Below are 18,570 nucleotides of genomic sequence, written 5' to 3' on the forward strand. Positions count from 1 at the left end.
ATGGGGGCCGGATGGGGATGGGGCGGGCTCGGGCTCGCCGCTCGGGCTCTGGCTCGGGCTCGGGCTCGGGCAAACGAGCTTTACGAGCCCGAGCCCGAGCCGGGCTGTGCCACCCGAGCCCGAGCCGGGCTGTGCCACCCGAGCCCGAGCCCGAGCCCAATACAAGGCTCGGTACCGAGCCCGAGCCCGAGCCAGGAAATTTGTGAAACGAGCCGAGCCGAGCCTGCGAAGGCTCGGGCTCGGCTCGGCTCGTTAACAGCCCTAAATAGGGGCTACAAGAATGAGATGAGGTGATTGGCATGGTACATATGGTGTACGGTATAATTTTTCAAAGGAGAAATTATATCCGACACCTTATGCACCAATGTAGTCATGCACCACGCCAATCACCTCATCTTGTTTCTGTGAGCTAATCATCTAGACGAGTGCAAGATAAATGAGGCCTACAAAAATGAGATGAGGTGATATTGGTCATGCCAAAGGTGGTGAAGCCAGCATCAGTGTGATGGAGCATGGCATTGACAGCGGCATCGGGGTCGATCGTCCCCCACCCTCCTTTCGCCTGCCACATCCCATTGGTCACGCGGCATATCTGTAGCGTCTCGTTTGTTGTTCGCTAGACACGCCCAGCCATCTCGCTCGCCTTTGCGAATCAGACAGGAGGGAGGCATTGGATTCTAAGCGCATCCATTTGAGTGGATGAGAAATTGGAGCCGAAGAGATGATAGCCGGCTGTCGCAGCTGTAGCCATTCTGTTGTGCAGATAGAAATTAGGGGGCAAACGAGCAAGAGAAACTACTGATAAAGGCAACAACGAGAACGCTAAGGACAAAAATAGTCGTGGACGAGGGAGACATTGTATCTCTTCCAAGATGCACTTGTCAATTTCTGGGTATACTGGTAAATTACCTACAAGTATCCTGAAAAAAATCATATAGGGTGGTATATATAGGGTGGATACCAGAGAAACAAATATAGAGTAGGCTTGTAATTTTGCTACGTTTCTTCCAGTGCCCATCTTAAAGAAGAAACCAAAACTCAGAAACTCCTAAGTCTTTAGTCTCGTGCTTAAAAAAAATGAAAAATGAAATGATTGCATGTGGCATTCTTTTTTTTTCCCTCGTTTCCAAAATATGCATTTTACCTGTGCAAGCTAAATGGCTAAGTAATACACACCAAGCAATTAGTTATCTAGCAAGCCAATACATACATCTAAATAAATCAATATATAGTTTCTAAAATATAGTATTTACCAGTATATAGTACACAACCAAGTAATACACATTTACTAAATTACTTATATAGAACCCGATACACACCTCTAAACAAATTAAAACAGTTTCCAGAACATCATGTTTACTAATACATACCATATAAATGATGATTCATGCTTGTCAACTTTCTGATACATACTGTAAGTTTATTTAACACACCCAATAGTGATCCAATACACACCTCTAGGTAAATTAATATACAGCTTCGAGAACATACTTTTTACTAATACACACTAAATGACCAGATGATACACATCATCTAGCAAGCTAATACACACCTCTAGGTAAATCGATATATAGTTTTCAAAATATGTTGTTCATCAGTACCGGTACATAGTCTTCTAGATTTATTTAATATAAAAAACTATATACATACCATACTGTAGATTCCATGAAATATTAAGTGCAAAGATCTTAGAAAAGAGAAAAAAATTTGGAGGAGAAAAGCACTTGGAAAGAGAAGAAAGACCTCATGAATGGAAAGATAGCTTGATAAGAAAAAGGATAAATGAAGAAGCTTGTCGAGGAAAACAAATGATGCAGATGGTTTCTCTTCGTGAACGATTTCTCTTAGCGCATGCAATTTTTTTAAGTTACAGGATTGATGGACTCTGTTAATAAGAGAAGTTTGGTCCTTAGTTGACTTTTGGGTTTCCTCTTTAAAATCGATGCAAAAAAAATATGGTAAAATAGGAGTCCCATCCTGTATGATATCCTATAGTACCCCTCTCAATTCTCACTTGCTTTGTAGTTTGCACATCATCACTCAAAACACTCCACTTTTTGCTGCAATTTTTGGTACAAACTTTCTATTCAAAATCCACATAAGTTGATCTTGAAAGCATCGTCATTCTCATTTTTGTCAGTGCTCTCAAAATTTTGTCCATGTATTAATTGCAATTACGTGAATGATTGATCGTGATCATTTACACCAGGCAAATCCTACTTCTATTGAGCTTATATAATAAATTTACCATGTTTCGAGAGACTAGGCATATGCTCTAGGAGAAAAAGTTATTGCCCAGAGTAAATATCAAATCTCCAGTGATAGCCTTACATTTTTATTTTTTTTAAAAAAAGGTCCTTTATATATTTGATGGTGAGTGACACAGTCGGGGATGGGTGTTGCTGAATTTTTGTGGATGATGTTTGAAACTCTCTCTCTCTCTCTCTCTCTCTCTCTCTTTCCTTTGACAATGGTAGCTAGGGTTCTTGGATGGAAAAGGGAGGAAGAAGAAGATGGGAAGATGGCTAATTGATACCAATTGGGTCAGGGGATGGCGGCTGAAACTTGAAAAGGTGCTAGAATTGGGTTAGAGGTGGATGGAGTTGGTTTGGACCCAAAGACGAGTTGGGTTTGGACGTGGGAAGCTTGAGGACGTGAATGGATGAGAAGTCCTATTGGAAGGACTCTAGATGGCTTTGGCATGAGCAAAGGAAGGGGATTGGTGGAGTGGGATTTGGATAAGAGGAGAAAACTAAGGATTAGGATCAATCCTAGGGTGGGCGTGAAAGGAAGATGAAGTCTCACCAAGAAAAAGAGAAAACACTTCTCTTACGTGAAGCACTTAAAATTTCTCAAAAACATCTAATCTGAAATTTATTCTTCAACCTCTCCTTTATATAGAGTAAGAGATTGGGCTAAATTGGACTCTTACAATCTGAAATTTAAAGGACTTCTTCTCTAATTAGGACTCCTACTTTAACAAGGACTCTTTTAAATTTAATTTAAACATTTGACTTACTCAACCAAATTTAAACTAGATTCCTAATAGGACTAGGACTCCTTATGGTACATGGAAAAGAGTCCAAATCAACTAAAACTCTTCCTCAAATGCCACATGAAACAAATCAGCAAACTCCTAATCAATTAAGAACTCCTCAACACCATGGACTCAATTAAATTAGGACTCGAGCTCCTGCACCTTAATTAGTGAGACTCAAAGAAAGGGAATTTTGCTTAAAGATCCAGTTAAGTGCATAGAAACACTGAGACCGACAAAGAGATGGAGAAAATGTTGGATTAGTGGGTTTCAATCCAAGTTAGGAAAGAGGAGGGAGGAGGGAGGAGGGTCGGTGAGGTGAGAATTTTTCTTTATCCTTTTAGTCCTTTCATAAGAAAAATAAGAGCAGCTTAAGTGGGGTACCAAAAGAGTAGTTTAGGTATAAATTAGTGTGAAAGATTTCGTACCAAGGAAACATTGAAGCTTCTATATATATAGCCACTAGGAAGATAGTTATATGTTAGATAGCTTATGCTAATTGTTAATTAATTTTATGATGGAATGTGTCTATGTTATTTTTAGATTCACATTATTGACATGTGATATTTACCCTTTTCTATCAAAAAAAAATGTCCATTATTACTTATTTCATTAGCATATGCCGCTTTATTTACTAGATTTAAAATTGAATGCGATGTTGGTCTTGAAAATTTCAAGAAAATGTTAAGATATTTCCTGATTTTTTTCTTTTTGCCACAGATTTAGTAATCCCGTTGAGTTCCCAAGTATAAATGCTTAAATAGTAGAACGTCCATCAAGATACTAATAATAGTTACAATACATAATTTCTTAGGCTATGTTTCTTAGTTGGATAGAAAATGGAGGCATAGATTTCCATATCTCTGAGTTTCCCTCCAAAGTATTGTTATCCCTAGGTTTAGTCCAAAACTAGTTTAGTTCGAGTTATGTATCTTATTCCTAGTACTTCATGAAAGATAGTTACTTAGTTGAATGAGATGTTAAATGGAAAATGAGTGATTAAACAGGAAAAGGGTACAGAGCAAATCGTTCTTTTTCTATGAGATTCAAAAAAAAAATATGTACTTAATCGCCTCTATAAAATATTAGTATTTCTTTTCAGTATCTTTCAACCAGAGACTAAGATCAAAGTAAACTAGAAGTTTTTTTATTAGAAATTTTTGCAACTACACCCAATTGACACATTCCACGTGGCTAAAACTATATTTCCACTTGCCCTAGTAGCCGAATGCATGAAAAATTTGAGATTCATGAATGATCCTATGATAACTTTTAATAAACTAATGGACACCTTATCTACATGATGGATCAAATCAAATCTCAAATTTCTTTGTGCATTGTACCTTGGCTAAAGGGGAAATAAAATTTTCACTTCTCAACAAACCTAAACTGCCCCGTTTTAATGGGTCAATGGACTCTTTGGTGAGACCAAAGCATCAAGGCATCCACGGGTTATTTATTCCTCTACTATGTTCTCATTCAAATGTAGCTACAAAAGACTATGAGAAGGAAGTTTAGATCTATATAAAGTAGTTAGCAGCTCCTAAATTTTTAGTATGCACTAAAATCCAAGCGACTATCATTGTTATATTTTGACTAATTTTCTTGGTTTTTATCTTCCCTTCAATTTCAAAATACTTGCCAAAAGTTCATTCTCTTAATCAGTGGTGGTCGTTGCTAATGCAAAAAACAGAAAATTCCAAAGTTGAGAAATACTTGAAATGGTTCAAATACACACACACACACATATGATGGCAGAACACCTCATATTCATAATGATCTAATCGGTGAAAAGGTAATAATTCTCTCAGCCCTCTTAACTTGAAACTCTTAAAAAATTTTAAAAAAATAAAAAAGTTGGCAAATATAGAGTCTAGGTCTCCTTTTATTTTATTAATAAATAATAAATTAGTTGTATAGCCTCTTTTTTTATTAATGAGGTCTGTTCTTGCACAATTTAGGTTGGATTCTTCTTCTAGTTAAAAGAGAACACTACTTTTCCGAAATAGACATGATCAATGAAAATAAAGTCCACAGAACTTGTTGGCCAATGGTAGCTCCACCATTTCATGCACTTCTCTTCAGCTCATTAAGAGCGGGATCAAGAAGGCATTAAGAGATGCTCTTGGCCCAACCCTAGACACGATAACATCCTTTTTCAAACCTGCTCCCACTTAACTGCTTTCCTACAAAAGTTTAGGCAATTTTGGAGTTTTGTGGGTAGAGCAATTTGTATTTCATGTTATGATTAGTTCGATTTTGATTAAATTAAGTGAAGGAGTATTAGCTATGAAATATTATCGTACAATATAATTATTTGTTTATTAGTTAATGTGGAAGTTCAACTTGATATCAGGTAGTGTGATACTACTACTTCTAGCTTGAAGTTAACTATATTGGTGACAAGTTAGGATTCATTCATAAGTTGTTTTAAGGCTTGGATTTTATATTCTTCGAGATTGAAATATGTATGACAATTATGCATGAAACTATTATATAGAAGAAAAATATATTTAAGAATGAAATTTAAGAGTTTTTTCTTTGTTTTACTTGGAACTCGAATCTCTTAAGAAAATTTAGAAAAAATAAAAAAGTTGGCAAATATAGAGTCTAGGTCTCCTTTTATTTTATTAATGAATAATAAATTAATTGTATAGCCTCTTTTTTAATTAATGAGGTCTGTCCTTGCACAATTTAAGTTGGATTCTTCTTTTAGTTAAAAAAGAATACTACTTTTCCGAAATAGACATGATCAATGATAATAAAGTCCACAAAACTTGTTGGCCAATGGTAGCTCCACCATTTCATGCACTTCTCTTCAACTCATTAAGAGCGGGATCAAAGAAGGCATTAAGAGATGCTCTTGGCCCAATCCTAGACACGATAATATCCTTTTTCAAACCTGCTCCCACTTTACTGCTTTACTACAAAAGTTTAGGCTATTTTGGAGTTTTGTCGGTAGAGCAATTTATATTTCATGTTATGATTAGTTCAATTTTGATTAAATTAAGTGAAGGAGTATTAGCTATGAAATATTATCGTATAATATAATTATTTGTTTATTAGTTAATCTGGAAGTTCAACTTGATATCGGGTACTGTGATACTACTTCAAGCTTGAAGTTAACTATATTGGTGGCAGGTTAGGATTCATTCATAAGTTGTTTGAGGCTTGGATTTTATACTCTTCGAGGTTGAAATATATATATGACAATTATGCATGAAACTATTATATAGAAGAAAAATATATTTGAGAATGAAATTTAAGAGTTTTTTTTTTGTTTTACTTGAAATTTGAAATTTTAGATCTTTTTAAATTACAATGCAGATTGGTATTTTGATTGAAAATCATTTAGTAAATTCTAAGAATATTGGTGGTTTGAATTATTTTATAGCTGGTCAACAATATGCACTCTGTGATTTGGTAATATTGATGGTTTTTCTTGTTAAGAAGATCTCGTTGTTAAAGAAAAGGAATAGTATTTTGATTCTTGACTGATATGGATATCATTGTATTATTAGTAGGTTCTTCTACTATAAAAAAAGGAGGAGAAATCTATCATCTCAAATCTAGGATTAATGGAATGTTGGTTATGCATAAATTATCTTGGATTTAGAATATTTTAGTATAGATCTCTTTTCTTTTTAGATTTGTAGCTTATGCTTTTGAAAGAATTCGAGAATAATTAGCACTCTTGAAGAATATATTATGTTCGGATGTCCTACTGTGGATACAGTGTGGTAGTTTATGATCTTGTGATAGATTAATTAAATTAACATTAGTTGATGTTTTGACACAAAAAAAATCATGTTGCAAATTATGGATATGATTCAGAATTGGAGGAATTGGATTAATTTATTTGTCTTGAGAACGAAAAAAAAAGCTAAGAAAAAAAAGGGAGACTTACTAAAAGGATGAATAGTTGATAGACTTATGATGTTTTGAGTAGATCCTCTATGTTAAGGTAGACTAGTCTCTTTAGTTCAAATAGTCTAGTAGATCTGCAAGATCGTGTATGTTTGCAATACTGCAAACAAAAATATTTTTCTTTTTGAAAGAATTGATCTCAATATAAAATTATAGAGCTTATATCTTGATGAAATTTTCTATAAATCTTTGAACCAGATTGTTAGATTTTTTTTTAAAAAAATTACAAATTAAGGCTATGAGTTGATCATGGATCACCATAAGTGAAATGATAGTGAAATTTCATGAGAGGCCTCAATGAGTTCAATCTAGAAGACAAGATTCGAGAAGGTTGAATATGCTTATGAGTAAGTTAATCTAGAATTTTTCTCATCAGAGAGTAGAATTAATATTCTTAAAAGAGAGATCAATATCAAATTGTAGAAAGGAATTGTCAAGAGAATTTAGAGTTGGCTTAGCTCAAATTAGATATAAAATATAATTACTTGATCATACGATGGTACAAATATGGCAATTATCTTGAGGATTAATCATGATCTAGTGTACTTGGAAAGTAAGGATAAAATTTTGTTTGGATATTATTAAAAAAAATGTTGATGATCTGGAATCATTAAGAAATTTTAAAGAATATTAATTAGAGTTGCGCAGCGAAAGTATGGTGGACTGAGTCATTTTAAACTGGTCAAAAATATTGACTGTATTTTGGTAACGTGTCATGATGAAAGATTAGATTGTTCAATAAAGAAGGCCTTTAATTGTACTTGGAGGCGATTTCCACGCAAGCTGCAATAATTGGAGGCCTTCAATTGTAACTAAATAGAATCATGTGATGGTCGTGTTTTAAAGGAAGGTTAGGCTACTTTCATTTGTTAGCTTTCATATAAGTGTGCCTCTGTTTGCTCTCCAAAGCCACCTAATTAACTCTTTGCAAGGAATATTAACCTTTTTAAAAAAATATATTATTCAATTAGTTTATTCTATCTAATTCCGGGAGATGACCTAGCTTTTCTGCAATTTTTCTCTTTACAACTTCACTGATTATTTACCAGTTGCCACCAATTAATCCTACAATTTCTCTTTTTTTTTTATCTTTACAGTTTTGTTACTCTTCGGCTACGTACTATGCAATTGTTCAGCATGCTTATTCATCATTATGAAACTATTAATTTTTTTTTTTGTTTCCATCGTATTTAGTTGCATTTCATGTTTATACATCTTTATTGAATTTTATGCAAAATAGGTTAATGTCTATGATGGATAGCAATGAAAACATGGTTGAAGTTTAAAGTGTACTTCGTTGTAGTAGTTCTCAAGCTATAAAGCCCTATAATACAGATAGCTCCAAAGAGAACAAAGAGAAGGTCGGAGATATAGAATCAATATAGTGAGGTAGAAAACCAAAAAGGCCAGGCTAAATGCAATTATTACCATTTTATTTTTTCAACTGATCCTAAAAATGGAACAAGTCATCTTCACAAATATACAAAGAATTGTAAAACAAAAAAAAATATCTTGAAAGTAAACAAAAAATATTGTGACTTCAAAAGATGGTATTGCATTGAACGAGTTAACTCCATATTCATTGATTGGAAAAGAAGCCGTAAGGACCTCGCAAAGATGGTAATTCTACAAGAGATGCTATTTACAATAGTTAAACACCCAGCTTTTTAGATGTTTATTAGGAACCTTAGACCAGACTTTCATATTGTTTCAAGGATAGCATTGGCTTTTGATTGCTTTAAAACTTATGAAAAGAAAAAAATGAAGACTTAAAGATTTGTTCAAGACAAACTGTGGAAGAATCATCTTAACATCGGACATGTGGACATCAAATCAGACATTGGGATACATGTGTCTCACTGCACATTACATCCCTAATTATTGGAAACTTAAAAAGCATATTATCAATTTTAAGTTGGTTCATTCACCACATACAGGCTTAGTCATTAGTGATTGTATAGCTAGCTATATTTTATCTTGAAATATTGAGAGAAGATTGGGTTCAATTATTCTTGATAATTTGTCAACAAATACAGTTGTAGCAACAGAACTTCAAAAACAATTTAGAAAAAAATTATATTTGAATGGTAAATCCTTTCATGTGCGTTGTTGTACACATATTCTTAATTTGATTGTGAAAGATGGGTTGAAGATAGTGGAAGGTGCTATTCATAGGATTCGCAAGGTTGTTAAATATATAAAATCATCTCAAGCAAGTTTGGAATTACTTATGGGAATTGTGAATGGTAAAAAAAAGGATATGCATAGATGTACCTACTTGTTGGAATTCTATGTACCTCATGTTAAATGATGCTATACAATTCAAAGATCCATTTATGCGACTTGTGGCCCAGGATCCTAATTTTAAAGATGCACCAACTGAGGAAGATTGGTCACAAGGCATCATTATTTGTAACTTCTTAAGGATTTTTCATCTTATAACTGAATTTTTTTCACAAACAAAATATCCAACTGCAAATTTGTATTTTTATGAAATTTGGAGAATACATATGCTCTTGATTAAAGATCTAGGAGTTCAAATATAGTTGTAATGATAATGGTCTTAAAGGTACAAGAAAAATTTGACAAGTATTAGAAGGAATGCTCTCACATTCTTGTTGTAGGGATTGTTCTTGATCCAAGACATAAGATGAAGCTTATTAGGTATTACTTTTAGAAAATTTATGGTAATGGTGACCATGCTTCATTTGAGATCAATAAAGTACGTGATGTTCTTCAAACTTTTTATGATAATTATACAATTTTATATGGGGCAAATGTCTCTCATGTTCAAGTGGAGGAGATGGCGTCTACATCCCAAAATAGAGGAGATGAGAATCGTTTATGCATGACTATGAAGAATTTATCCAAGAAGAAGAAGTTACCCAACCATCTAAGTCAGAATTAGAGACTTATTTGGAAGAGAAGGTATTTTCTGATCTCTAATTTGGATGCCTACATTAAAATATAAGTCAACAATACAAATAAAAATGACTTGCCATATAATTTTTTTGAGCAGGTTTATCCATTAGGAGATCAAAATTTTGATATTCTACAGTATTGAAGATTCAATAAATCAAAATATCTAATATTGTCTAGCATAGTACGTGATATCTTGGTAATTTCTATTTCTACCATTGCATCTGATTCTGTCTTCAACAGTGCTAGTAGGATTTTGGATGATTTTTGTAGTAGTCTATCTATGAATACGGTTGAGCTATTGATATGCACACAAGATTAGTTTCGAGACATCTTACCTCATCTTGCAGGTTCAATTTCTAGAACATTCATAAATTTATCATGTACTAGTGCTCTAAAACTATGAGATTTTTAATTTTGTAATTTTTTTCATTTGTAGATGTTCTACCTACTCATACAAAATACAAGGTTGAAGATTGCGACGTTGCTGTTGTTATTAATACTGATGATTCGCTTATGCTAGTAAGTGGTAACAATCATCTTCATTATTATGTTTACATTATTAAGAATATTGTGCTTTTTATGCATATTTAATTATATCTATTTTATTTTCCATAGATGCATGGGTGCTTATTAACCGGAGCCATGGAGGATGAAGATGTGAATCATTGTTCCTGCCGAGCGGGTGATCTTTTAGCTGTGGTCGAATAGATTTTTAGCAAATTTTGTATAGGTAGTTCTGCCTTACAGCAGCATTCAAAGCTTTTTCATTCTTTGTAGGTCATTTTATATTGAGGAAAATGTGGTTCATTATGTATATTCTTAATTATATAATTCTGAAATTCACTTAACATGATGCTGATGCTGTGATGCATATGCCTGCTTATCTTGATGTGAACATAATGCTAACGCAACATCTTGCTTCTAATCCTGTGACGCGACTTAGTATTGAAAGGGTAAATGATGTTTTGATTCTGCTATAGGGTCATGAAGGGTCATGAAGGCAAGGGTCATGAAGGAATTACATGCTAGCATTTTCTGCTTCTTGTTTTTGTTTCAAAGCTATTTTATATGTTTTGAAGAATTGGTGGAAGGTTTACTGCAAAGATGGGAAGCTATTCTGATTCCTTATTAATTACATGATGCGCAGCTATTTTACATGTTTTGAAAGGGTTGTTCGTCGCATATCAGGCTTCAGAGATGGTTATGCATAATGAGAAGATGTTTCATTTTTCTAAGCAACATCTCGTGATGTTACCGATGCTTTGATCCTAAAGTATTTTGTGATGTTTTACTGCAAAATATGTGCACTGCTACTCTAACCCGACTCGGACTAGGACCCGACCCAGACCAGACCTAACCCGACCTGGACCCGAATTATTCGGGCCGGATCTAGATTATACATGGACTCAACCCGACCCGAATGACCCGTTGGTCAAAATTATGGCTATGGACCCGACCTGACATGACTCGATCTTTAATTGGATCAGGTCTGGGTTTAAAATTAAGACCCGAACGAGAAACCGGAGCGAATCAGAATCACTCAAGACCCAACCCGACCCGACCTATTTGCACCCCTAATTGTGACTTTATGTATGTTGGGAATTAATGTATGACTTTATCAAGTTTATGAGTTTATGCTATGAAATAAAGTTATCCATGTTATGTGTATGTCTCCTTGCATGGACATTCCTTTCAAGTCTTTCTTTCTTTAATATACCCTTTTGATTATGACAAAAAGAGAGAGAATAATGGGAGTAAAGAGAAAAATATGGAAGCAAAAGAAGTATTTATAAAAAGGGAAAGAATTAGAAATATTTAAAAAGGGAAGAATTAAACTTCTAAAAAGAGGGAAATAATATTTTAAACATAAAGGGGAAAAACTATGATACAAAGCAAAATTGTGGTAGTTTTTAAAGAAACTTCACATTACTCAAGTAATATTCAATTAAGAGTGTAAAAGTAAACTTTATAAATTGACTAAGTATCAAAAAGGATGTTATTTCTTTTATACTATTTTCGTTTGATACTCAAAGATTTTGTCATCATAAAAAAGAGAAAAATTGTTGACCCAAAAGGTATGATTTTGATGATGCAAAATATTTAAGCAAAAAGTTTACTAATCAATTGCTTGAAGTGTACTAGAAAGCTCGTAAGAAGCCTAGAAGATTTCATTATATAACTCTTAATGTGGAAGAATGAAACTTAATTTTTTAAATCTCTACACGAGAAGAATCAACTCTAGAAATACCTTGAATTGACCCCGGAATGCTCAATAGACAAAGACAGAAGATTTCAACCTTAGGCTATCTCAAAAGTCAACCTCTAGAATACAATAAGTTAACCATGTCACAGTAATATAAAATGGTACACTTTCACGAGTTGACCCCATAGCAGTCTCAAAAGACAGACAAATAGTAGTGAAAATCTATATTTTCATGAGTCAACCTATGAGAATCACAAGCCAACTCCTATTGAAGAAGAGCCAACCCAAGAAACAAACGAGTCAATCCTAGAATGGCTACAGACAAAAGATAGAGAGCAGTCAAAATCAGCATGTTAGCAAGTCAACCCCAGAATGGCCACAGACAAAAGACATAGAGCAATCAAAATCAACATATTAGTAAGTCGACCCATAAAAATCATGAGCTGACTCCTGTTGAACAAGAGTCGACCCTAAAAACAAACAAGTCGACCCTAGAATGGCCACAAACAAAAGACAAATGGCAGCAAAATTTAGTATGTTAATGAGTCAACCCTAGAAGATAACAAATCGACCCTTATCAATGGACGTGATGACACCTAAACTAAAAGAGTTGACCTGACAATAGCCACAGGTGAAAGATAGAGAGCAGTAAAAACAAGAGTTATTTCGAGTCGACTCCTGAAAATCACAAGTCAACCCTGAAGATCATGAGTCGACCCATACAGAAGTCTAGTCGACCCGTCTGTGCCTGACAAGCATCTTCCAACCACTTTTTGATGGTATAAATGCATGAAAACACCAAAAAAATAAAGAGAGAATCGATGATAAAGAAAAGGAGATAAAAAAATGAAGAATGGATTCAAGTGTATTCATTGAGAGCTAAAAGATCACATCTTTTTCTGTTAAGTGAGAGTTGGTAAAAAATATTCAAGATCATTCAAAACCAACCAATTGCTTCCAGAGCTCCATTAATTCTTTGTCTATTTGTAAGGAACCGTAATTTATTTTGTTGCATTTCTCATTCTCTGTTGTAACAAGTTTCAAGGATTGAAACTTGAGGAAAGGTCCATCCAAATCTTGAATTGGATTATATTGAGCCTAGAAAAAGGTTTGGTGATGGTTTTGGTTAATTTCTAGTGAAAATCAACTGGATTGGTTATGAGCCCGGTCGAAACAATCGTACCATAATCTTGGAGGAATGATAGTATAAATTTCTAAGAAAAGTGTCTTGGAGAGTGGATGTAGGTGTTGAGTTAGCACCGAACCACTATAAATTTATTATGTTTGTAGTGTTTAATTTGTGTGCTTTGTCCTCTTACATATTTACCAGCAGCTTATTTTTTCAATTGCAAGTTACACATATTAAGTTTTCATTCCGCTGCATTTTATTTAAAGTTTTTGAAAAGCCCAATTCACCCCCCCCCCCCCCCCCCCCTTCTTGGGCTGCATAGCTAGACAACAAACAGTTAATAGCAAACAAATTTATGTTTTCTGAAATTAGGAAGAAAATAGAAATGGATTTTCGGTTTTCAGGTTTTATGAAACACAAAATTAATACCGATGTCGAATGTAATCTTTGGTTTCACTTTTCTTTTTCAAAAACCAGTTTGTATTTTTGAAAAACAGAAAATAAAAGCCACACTGCCAGATATGTTTGTCTTCATCAGTTTCCATGCTTTACTTTTTGCAACTCAAAAACTGAAACTAAAGTGGAACCAAACAGGGCCTAGGATGCGCTTCTTCTGCAATCACAAGGTTGTTATTTTCTTCATAATATATTTGATATTTATGTAACTGATTTTGGGAATGGCAGAATTAACAGGTGATGAAGCTGTTATATATAATGATAAATTTTATGCGTTAGAAGTCGATTTAAACTTACTGCACATTCAGGGCCATCCAAATTGTTGATCCTCAATGCAGCACCAAGCTCAAGACTGATGTATCCTCCTCCAACAATCACAGCCTTTTTGTTCTTCTTTGCCTGAATTGCCATCACTAGATTATCAGCATCATCAATCTCCCTCAGATATTATATAACCAGCATCTGCTCTTCGAACACCAAAAACAGTCTTATTACCTGCATACTGCAAAAAAGAATTATAAGTTCTTTGATTTTAGAGAATTCATTTTAAGTTATGAGATGAAAAAAACATGTATGATAGTATAAAATCTCATTCCATACTTGAAAATTTGTCTTGGTGTGGAAAATGTGGCTGTAATTTGTAAGTTTACTTTCTATTTATGCCCAGTGAAACTGGTAGCATTAAACAAATATTCATAAAAGGTTACACCAGCAGCATTGGTCAGAGTTTTCGAAGCATGAACTGCTTTCACAATTTCCTGCTGATATATGCTGGATATCAGCCCATGAACAGAACCAAACTCAAATTTCAACCTAGTTGTTTAACTCATTTGTATCACTTAAAGGGAGGCCCAGTGCATGAGATTCCTGTTATCACAGGGTCTGAAGAGGCTCGGCTGTTGCAGCCTTACTCCCACATGCAGAAACACTATGTTCGTGTTTCAAATCCATGACATCTAGGTCAACCTTACCATTGCGCTAAGGCTCATACTCATCCATATCACTTGCTTCAATTTATCCGGACTCTATCATGTTGTACTGTAGTTGCTGCCCAAAATTGACCCTTCTCCCTGTGCCATCACTGACCACATTCTTGTCGGTGCCCGGCAGTCTGAGTAGGCATGGAGATGCAGAAACTTGACAACCATGCATGTTATGTTGACTAGAATTACTAACTCGAGATGTTTCTGCTACTTATAATTTGTTGAAACTTTTCTGGATTTGTGAGCGTTGCATGTGCTGGATCAGTCCCTTCTCCCTTATTAAAGAAAACCAATTTGTAATTCAACTATCTGTTGCATAGTTGAAGCTGATCATTGGTTCCCTTTTAATATAGAACAGCAAATGGATTAAGCATCCATAAAAATCAACTGACATTAATTCAGATTGATGAATTATGTGGACTAACTTACTTCTTCGGCTCAAAACTGTACGAGCTGATTCCTGTTTTTGTAGAATATCTAATACAACTTATTGAGTATCTTTACAAGAAAAGTTTGTTGTACTGATTACCTCTTTCTTTATTAATGTATCCTCTCATGAAAACTTTGAGTGTACTGATTACCACTTTCTTTATTAATGTCTCCTCTCGCTTTCTCAGTAATTTTTGGGGAAGGTGGGACATACCCTTACTCTTCATGATGCAAAAATAACTTCTTTGGATGTGCATCCTGCATCAATCATCTGAATCACCAACCCATTCAGTTTTGTATCGATACCATCTCCATGGTTTTGTGGTGCATTCCCAACAGAGAACAATGAATTTTGTTCTTCACCTAAATCCAACTGCATCCTGGCACTTTCTTTAGCCCCATCTTTAAAACAGCTCTCGCTCCAGCTCTCTCATCCCACATCCCAGCATGTGCATAAACACCAGAAAGCATGACATGTGCTGAAACATCTTCAGGATCGATCTTCAAAATTTGCTCAGCTGCATACAACCCAATGCCTAAATTTCCATGAGTTTTACAGCCAGCCATTAGACTACGCCACGTAACCTTATTTGGTTTGATAGGTATGCTTTTTATAAACTCATAGGCTCTTTCAACCAGCCCAGCTCGGGAAAATAGATCAACCATACAAGCAAAATGATCCATACTTGGAATTATTCCATACCCTTTCATAAGATCAAAGTAGCACTGCCCTTGTTCGACAAGACCCGCATGAGCACAAGCAGATAAAACTCCAATGAAAGTTATTTCATTGGGCCTGACACTCTCCATTTGCATCATGTGAAAGATACCTAATGCCTCAACGCCAAATCCATGTTGAGCATACCCAACAAGCATGCTGTTCCAAGAAACCAAGTTTTTGGAAGGCATCATATGGAAGACTTTGCGAGCATCTTCCAATCTTCCACACTTTGCATACATGTCAATGAGTGCACTTCCGACAATTACATTGGTATCAAGTCCAAGTCTAATAATGAGATTGTGGGTCTGTTGACCCCACCCTACCACTGGAAGATCAGCACAAAGTTTTAAAATACTGGAATAAGTATAAGGATTAGGATTTATCCCTTCAAGCAGCATTTGTTTCAGATGTTCCATGACTCCTTTAAAATCACACTGATCAGCATACCTGGCAATCATAGCATTATATGATACAATATCATGTTCTTCCATTTCTTCAAAAAGTTTGAAAGATTCATCAAGCAATCCACATTTTGCATAAAAATCCATGACTGCATTGCCAACATATGCAGCCATTCTGAAACCTGATTTAATTATAAGGGAGTGGAGCTGCTTCCCTTCTTCAACTGCAGCAACTATAGAACAACCCACAAGAACAGAGGGAAAGATATGTTCATTTGGTTTCAAGCAGGAAGAGTGCAACTTTCTAAAAAGACCCATAGCTGTCTCTCCATGGCCTTGATGAGCGTACCCTGCAATCAATGCAGCCCAGGATGCCAAACCTGGCTCATCTAACTCAGAGAAAGCCTGGTAAGCCAAATCAAGCTCGTTGCATTTTACATACATATCAATGACTCCCGCCTCAACAAACTGATCAGATGCAATTCCACTCTTGATGACATAACAATGCACTTGCTTCCCAACAGCTGAAACTCCCAAATTAGAACAAGCACTCAAGACACTGGCAACCATGAACTCATTGACCTCCACACCCTCTTTCCATGCACGTGAGAAGATCCTCAAAGCTTCCTCATTCTCTCCACATTGACAGTAGCCTGAAAGGATCGAGCCCCATGATACCATATTCGGCTGAAGAATTCCATCAAACACACTATGGGCCAAGTGTATCATTCCACATTTTGCATACAAATTAACCAATGAATTGCTTACGAAGCTACTAAAAACACCTCCTTCGAGCCTATAAATCCTTCCATGAATCTCTTTCCCACTCCTCGCTGCTCCAATGCTTGCACAAGCTGAAAGAACGCTGACATAAGTAAAGTCATTCGGACTGAAACCCGCTAACGCCATCGATCTGAAAGACCTGACTGCCGCTTCTTTTGGCCCTGATTTTGAATACCCAGATATCAGAATGGTCCAGGAGACCACGTTCTTCTCGGGCATTTGATCGAACAGACGACGCGCATCCTCTATGCGATCGCATCTGACGTACATAGACATCAAATGGTTGCTTGCAAAGAGATTGGGGAGAAATCCGGACATGACTATTTTTCCGTGGACCATCTTTCTTTTTCTGATGCACCTGGCATTGCGGAGAGCACGAAGGAGGAATTCTAGAGACATAACTCCATCTGTAATCTTAGACATACAACAGAATGAAGACACTCCAGGTGCTCCGGAATTTTAAGCCTCTGGATGTTTTGACAATCGAATCGGATTCCCGACCATATCGATCCGAGTCTCACGTTCCACTCCCTCCGAACTGGGGCCGTCAAACAACCGGGTTATTTTGAAGCCGGCTCGTGTCATTTTGGCTCGAGCTCGCTACGTAACAAATATAGCCAAACTGAGCTTACTTGAGTGAAGGTATCCAATCAAATCTCGATTGAACGATTGAGGTCTCGTATAGAAGATCTGAATCGTGATCTATTATTTTTAAGTTATTTATATATCAAAAATTATGTGATTTGAAAGCTCTGCATCAAGTGCCCAATAAAGCATTCATTAGTTTATAAAACAGAGTGAAATGAACTTTATTATAAAACCAAATATGGTCAATTATTGCATAGTATCCAATATGTATATTTATAAAAGGATTTTTTGTATGGGTATCCTAAATATCAGATTTTGCATAAATATCCTTCTAAAATTGATATTTGCATATATACCCTCTTAAAACACTTGTTTTACCGTTCTACCCTTTTTTTATTTTTATTTTTGCATATGTACCCATGCTATCTAACAACGTTAAAAAATTAACGGTTTCAAATTAAAATGACTAAAATATCCTTAATGGGGAGACTTGCAAATAGATCGCGATCCCGATAGTAGAAAAAAAAGATAGGGACAATAGCGTAATTTTAAAATTTTATTTTATTTTTAATTAATATAAATATGATTTTTCTGAACACCATTAGAACAACCGTTATATTACGGGCATTTGTACAATAACAGAGTTTTACGAGGGTATATATGCAAATATCAATTTTGGAAGGATATGCATGCAAAATCTGATATTTAGAAGGGTATCCATGCAAAAAAATCCTTTATAAAAAGTACCAATGAGTTCTGTACAAGCCACATGATTTTTGAAAATTTCAGGAGCAAGTCTTTTAGTTAATAGATCTACGATCATTAGCTGTCTACTAATATGTTCAACAGATACTATATGATTTTTCATTCTCTCATGAAAAATGAAATACTTAAAACCAGTTGCTTGCTTGCAAGCATTGGTGCTTTCATACTATCAGAGAACCTTATTGTATGATTATTATCACAATATATCATTAATGGTCTGCTAATA

The 18,570-nt window shown here is 35.2% G+C and overlaps 1 protein-coding gene across 8 annotated transcripts; it reads right to left on the reverse strand.

Moving 5' to 3' along the window:
- Window positions 1-1,213: 1,213 nt before the first annotated feature.
- Window positions 1,214-17,702, reverse strand: LOC103715413 (Tetratricopeptide repeat (TPR)-like superfamily protein). 8 transcript variants are annotated; one of them, XM_089926557.1, is made up of 2 exons: window positions 15,301-17,702; window positions 1,214-14,169 (listed from the first exon to the last, which is right to left on the reverse strand). In XM_089926557.1, exon 1 carries the CDS (start codon window positions 17,412-17,414, stop codon window positions 15,450-15,452), a length of 1,965 nt encoding a protein of 654 aa, XP_089782683.1. In that variant the 5' UTR covers window positions 17,415-17,702; the 3' UTR covers window positions 1,214-14,169; window positions 15,301-15,449. The 8 variants fall into 8 exon arrangements, with proteins under 8 accessions (XP_089782683.1, XP_008801246.5, XP_089782682.1 ...); XM_008803024.6 differs by having other exon boundaries at window positions 1,214-14,176; XM_089926556.1 differs by having other exon boundaries at window positions 15,187-17,701.
- Between the last annotated feature and the right edge of the window lie 868 nt (window positions 17,703-18,570).

The sequence above is a fragment of the Phoenix dactylifera genome, chromosome 12 (genome assembly GCF_051530095.1).
Source record: "Phoenix dactylifera cultivar Ajwa chromosome 12, Ajwa_hap1_PhDact_Kaust_v1.1, whole genome shotgun sequence".
In the NCBI taxonomy this organism is placed as follows: Eukaryota; Viridiplantae; Streptophyta; class Magnoliopsida; order Arecales; family Arecaceae; genus Phoenix; species Phoenix dactylifera.